General features: G+C 37.6%; 1 protein-coding gene across 8 annotated transcripts in view; it reads right to left on the minus strand.

Moving 5' to 3' along the window:
- Window positions 1–4,433, minus strand: part of gramd1ba (GRAM domain containing 1Ba) — an 83,443-nt gene extending 79,010 nt beyond the window's left edge. For 3 of the 8 annotated variants that reach the window (XM_046861314.1, XM_046861309.1, XM_046861307.1), the window contains exon 1: window positions 4,088–4,433. Coding sequence is in view for 1 of the 8 variants with exons in the window: in XM_046861315.1 (XP_046717271.1) it covers window positions 4,088–4,158 (71 nt within the window). In the remaining 7 variants the exon portion in view is untranslated. The remainder of the gene's footprint in view (window positions 1–4,087) is intronic. The other 5 variants (XM_046861311.1, XM_046861310.1, XM_046861313.1 and 2 more) reach the window with 3 other exon arrangements.
- Between the last annotated feature and the right edge of the window lie 1,567 nt (window positions 4,434–6,000).

Genomic DNA, 6,000 nt, shown 5'->3' on the forward strand with positions numbered 1-6,000 from the left:
AAATACATGGCATGCCACTGCACATGTAGTGTTTTGTTTGCAGCTTGCAGTTTTACAATCATGCAACCTTGCAGTACTTGTTCCTCATTAAATCCTTTAATCCAATAAAAAAGTCTTCTTACTTCCTGTCTGCTACTAGGTGGCAAGTGAAAGCATCACTTCTTTAAAAAAGTATTGTGCTCGTCTATTTAACCCAAACGAAAATTCCGAAGCAATAATGAGGTCACCCTGAAGAGGGATAGTAACATGGAAGAAGGAGATGAATTAAAAACTGGGTCAAAGAAACTAATCAGGATGATACAATTATCATGGGCAAAACATCCCTTAATTTCCAAATGATGCATGACATACATTCTCTTTAAAAAAAAGTTTAAAGTTTAAATATCGTCTCACGGAGAAATACTGATCGACATAGACAGGGACCTGAGAACACAGGCTCATGGAGGCAATTAAACATGCTGAAAATCGCTCTCTGCGTGAGACCAATTAATGTGCTAGACAAAAAGGGGAGCGACATCGGCCTCACATCGCACACCAGATGGAGAAACGCCATTAAAGCTCTTTCAGGGGTTTACACACAGCTAGAGAGTCTTGAGACATTATTTTCATTTCAGAACAAATGATGCAAGTAAGACAGTTATGATTTTCTGCACAGGTGCAAACCTCATTTAATATATGGACATATTAGAAGTTACAGCTGTATGCGGTTCTTTCACAAACTGTTACAACACAGTTTGCACAGAATGTCTTGGATGGATGAGGAAGAATAATATTTTTTTTTCCTTTTCTTAAACTAGAAGACCCAAACCTGTTCCAGTATGACAGTTAGGGTTGCAAAATTCCAGGAATTTCCAAGACTGGAAACTTGCCATTGGAATGAATGGGAAAATATGGGAATCAACAGGAATATATGGAAATTAAAAGGAATTAATGGAAATAAACTGAGAATCTAGAAAATTGCAGGTTAGCCTATAACAGGGAACTTGAATGTAGTTGGAAAACAACCAGATTTAATTTGCTGCACATTCATCAATCACATGCACACAGCACACTTACTGTAGGACTATATGACTGTGCATTCCTCCATAATAAAAAATGTCAGTCTTGGTGAGTATTCACATAAATTACATAAATATTACATAGATTTAATTTCTAAACTTTCTTGTGTTTTGTTTAAGCTATTTTGCAACTAAATTATACCGTTGTAAAAACAAATGCAGTGACTAAGAAGACATTTAAGTGAGATAATACGGGAGGTTGCGTCCATATCAGCTTATGACCAGACAAAATGTTTATATTTGTTTGTATATGACAGTTTATATACATTTCCCTAAATTTCTAATTACAGTAATCCCTCGCCACATAGAGGTTCAGCTTTTACGGTCTCACTGTAACGCAGGTTTTTACCTGGAATATATCTAATTTTGTTTTGTGGATTTTTCACTGTATCGTGGGATTTTTTTACGGTATATAGGTGATATCGTTGAGTTATTTTAATGATTTTTGCGGTAAAATAAGCATTTTCTAGCCTAAAAAATTAGCTGTAATGCTTTTCTTGGGTATGCAGCACATTTATTTCATCGTCATCACCGTCATCATCATTAGTACTGCACACTTAATTCATCATCATCTTCATCATTCAAGTTGTATCTTCACTGGTGAGTTACCATATAGAATATTTTGTATTAAAATTACGTAGGTTTAAGAATATTGAAAGTGTTGTAGAGCAGAGGAAAGGTTTATAAGAGTGTTGGGACGGTTTATAAAGCCTTAATATACAGGTATACTGTACTATATACACAGGTTGCCACTTGGCGGATTTTTCGCCTATCGCGAAGAAGGGGTCGAGGGGAGGCGGGGTCAGGAACGCAACGCTCGCAAAAGGAGAGGGCTTACTGTACTTCTCATAAATTCCTGGTAAGTTCCTATCTTAGAATGTTTCCCATATTCCCCAGATGAAGCTTCCATGTAAAGTTTCCGGAAAGTTTCCGCCCCTTTGCAAACCTAGTGACTATTACTAGTGGCTACCTAGTAATACTATTCCTCAAAACATTCCCATCTAAGATTTTGGAATTTGTATTGATTGCCTTAATTTTGGGCTTGACCTGTGGTGGACCCAAAGCTTATCCTGACAGCACTGGGAACAAAGTATTTACGGGCTGCAATACACCGGTAATAGGATGCTAGACCAATCGCAAACAGATATTTTTGTATTTTTCAACCACATAAAATATGTATTAATAAGTGTGGCAAAACCATAGAACCTGGAGGAAGTTCCCAGAAACACTGGAAGTACATAGAAACCAACAGTAAACTGTGTTAAAGATCAAACCAGGGACCACAGAGCTACAAGGCAGCAACCCTCACCACTGTGTAACTCTGTTTATAGTCAATCAAGATATTAGAAAGCAGATATTATATAGATATCAAATAAAAGCCAATAAAGTCTCTGGAAAATTAAGATCTGACACTAATTTATTCAACCTCTCCCATCCATTTATGCGTATAAATTGTTTTTGCTAAATGAACTTTATGTGTAACTGTGTTTCTGTTTATCATCATGTTGCAAAGAGCATACAGAACCTCCCAGGTTTGATCCTGAGATTATGTTATTGCTTGTGCAGACTTCCCAGTTCTCCGAATTCCTACATAAGCGTCCTCTACTGTAGGTTCTCTGGTTTCTGCTCACCTCTAAAATACCGATGGGTAATTTATTTTTATCAGGAAACACACTGGTCTTTTTTTTTCTTTTTTTTTTTTTTTACCAGGAAACAAAGGTATTTCTACTAGGAAACACAGGTCTTTTTAAACTTCTAAACACAGGTCTTTTTTCCAGAAAGCACTGGTAATTTTAACAGAAAACACAGGTCATATTTACACTAAGAAACAGAGACCTTTCTACCAGGAAACACAGGTTTTTTTGTTTTTTTATTAACCAGGAAACACTGGTCTCTTTTTTTAACCAGCAAACACACTGGTCTTTCTTTTTTTTAGCAGGAAACACAGCTCTTTCTACCAGGAAACACTGGTTATTTTTTAACCAGCAAACACACTGGTCTTTTTAATTTTTACTGGGAAACACAGGTCTTTCTACCAGGAAACACAGCTCTTTCTACCAGGAAACACTGGTCTCTCTACCAGGAAACACTGGTCTTTCTACCAGGAAACACTGGTCTTTTCTTAACCAGCAAACACACTGGTCTTTTTTTTTTTTGCAGGAAACACAGGTCTTTCTACCAGGAAAAAAATAAAAAATTCTTTTTTTTAACCAGGAAACACAGGTCTTTTTTTTTTTTTTTTTTTTCAGAAAACACTGGTCTTTTTTTTTTTTTTACCAGGAATCACAGGTCTTTCTACCAGGAAGCACAGGTTTTTATTTTTTTCTACTAGGAAACACTTTTCTTTCTACTAGGAAACATAGGCCATTTTTATTTTTACCAGAAATCGACTTGTGTTTTCCAGCTCACCCCAGGTATACAGTAGGCGTGTCTCTTTACCCCTTACATAACACACTTGCAATGCACACCGTCCACATCCAAAATAGGTACACATGCCTTGGTTTAACAGAACATAGTACAATTGATATGTCCAATGTACAATTTTCTAATCGTCTGGACTCCAAAGCAATTGATGAGCTGTAGCACTGAGTTTTAAATCTAGTTTGGCCAAAGAAAATGGAAATTAGCCTGGCTGGGACTGATTAGCCAAAAGTGTAGAAAATGAATGCTATTGTGGCTAACAAGTATGAGGGGTGTACAGTCTACAGTTTTGCATGGTGTACAAACATCTGATTGTGTTCTTTAATATGAAGAGGATATCATTAGAGTTCATGTTCTATTTAGGACTTATGATTTTGTTTATGTACAAACTTTGGGAGCTGAGCATGGGCATGAGGATGATCATTTTTGAGTACTTGTTAGCAACACTAGATTTAATGCTTCAGTCCAAGTGAACAAAGTGCACTTTGGGTGTACATTCCATTTCTGGCCAAATTTGCCTTTTATCATTGATTATAAAGTCTCAGTATTATAGAAGATCCACAGACACACACACACACAAACACACAGAAAGCAGGAACTTTACCAACATTGTCCTTGGTGTGTGAATTAGCATCCGCACCACTGAGCCTGTTCCTCCTCTAATCCCGACAAACACCATGCTCTCGTCCGTTACCTCTGTGCTGAGACTCGCGCTCTCTCAGTTCAGTCATGTGGACGCTCTCTCTTTCTTCGTCCCCTCTCTTTCCTTCTCTTATCCGTCCCAGCGTCTCTTTCTGACCTCAGGTTAATCAGTGACGGTGAGATCTGTGCTCGCCCGGGATCGGAAAAAAACATCTACAGCACTGGTTCTGCATCATCTCCTTTTTTTCCCTCTCCTACACACTCCTCTTTAGTCTAGGGTCTTTCTTCCTCTTTTGCTTCTTTTTCACATGTCACATCTCTTCATGTCTCTCTCTCTCTCTCTCTCTCTCTCTTTTAGCCTCTCTTGTTGTCCTTCACCATATACCCCTCCCTCCTATACAGACCTATTCTCTCGCTCTCACTCTCGCTCGCTCTCTCTTTCTTTCTCTCTCGCCCACACTCTCAATTTGCCTCAAGTCTACTTACCCTCCCTCTCTCTCTCTCTCTCTCTCTCTCTCTCTCTCTCTCTCTCTCTCTCTTTCCGTCTTTCCCTATCATGCCATTATTTTTAACCTATCTTCATCTCACTTCATCTTTCCCCATTCTGTCTTTCTCCATCTTTCCTGGCTGTATCCGTCTCTCAGGCAGCAAAACCAAAAGGGAGCTTGAACTTGTCTTTCTTGCATCACTAGACAAATGTAGAGCCAAATATATCTGGGTGCCGTGTTCACTCAAAAACCTGCTGACAAGATCCTCTGAAGCTGCACGCTTTAAATTAGACATATGCTGCAGTTTCGATCAGACGTACGCTGGCGTTCGGCTGGACACGATTCAAACTGTCAGACTGTTTGGGATGATGATTTGGCTGGGATGGAGACGAATGTTGCAGATATGTAGGGATTTGCCTGGACGTTAGTTTGAGCTCTCAGCTTTTTAGATTGTAGAGCAGAATAAAAATCGACTGCTGTTGTACCATACACAAATAACAACACAAAACAATGGTCCAGTTCCAGTTAAAGATGAAGCATCAGATGAGCTTCAATTTAGCTTTTCTACTCATAAAATGTGTTCTCATTCCATTCCAAAATAAGGAAATTGTATATGGGTATAAAAATGAAAAAAAAAAATCTCTATTTATGTAATATTTTTATACAATAATAAATTATGTATGAATGATTTCCTGTGAGCAGTTTTGGGATCGTCTTAATTATATTGCCAAGTTACTCGAACTCGATAGGGTGCCAAAACATTCGACTCCATTTTCCCCGCACACAACTCTGTATAGTACATTGGCCATTCATTAGATTCTCTTGCATGTGCATGATGCAGAGCCATTAGCATACTGAACTGCTGAGGGTAACTGCACTGGAGTGTGAATAATAATAGCTATTAAATGTGTGTATAACGTTAGCGTTAGCTCCGAAGAGATTTGCACAGTGTGTTATTAAAATGCAGTGGCAGCTCGAGGGATCGAACTGTCTATTTTTGTTTTAGGATTCCTTTATCTTAACCCTTAAGCCTGCAAAAACATGTACGAGACTGGGACTAGAGACACAGAAGTGAACATTTTCTTGATGTTCTACAGTGTATATAGGATTTTTTTGGGAATATTATAGAAAAGAAATTATAAATTGCTTTACAATCATAGAGTTGCTCTCAAAATATCAATGAATGTTCCTATAGAAAAAAAACCTGCCTAGCGAATTCATTAAACTGAACAAACTGTGTATTGAAATATGTGAACTAAATCTAATTTAATTCAATTTACAACCAATTAACAATTCAATTATATATCAATATAATTAACCATCAAAATGTTCTTCTCTATAACCAAAAATAGAAAGATTGCCTCGATCACAATACACAAAAGGATTCAGAA

This window comes from Silurus meridionalis, chromosome 11, assembly GCF_014805685.1.
Source record: "Silurus meridionalis isolate SWU-2019-XX chromosome 11, ASM1480568v1, whole genome shotgun sequence".
NCBI classification, from domain to species: domain Eukaryota; kingdom Metazoa; phylum Chordata; class Actinopteri; order Siluriformes; family Siluridae; genus Silurus; species Silurus meridionalis.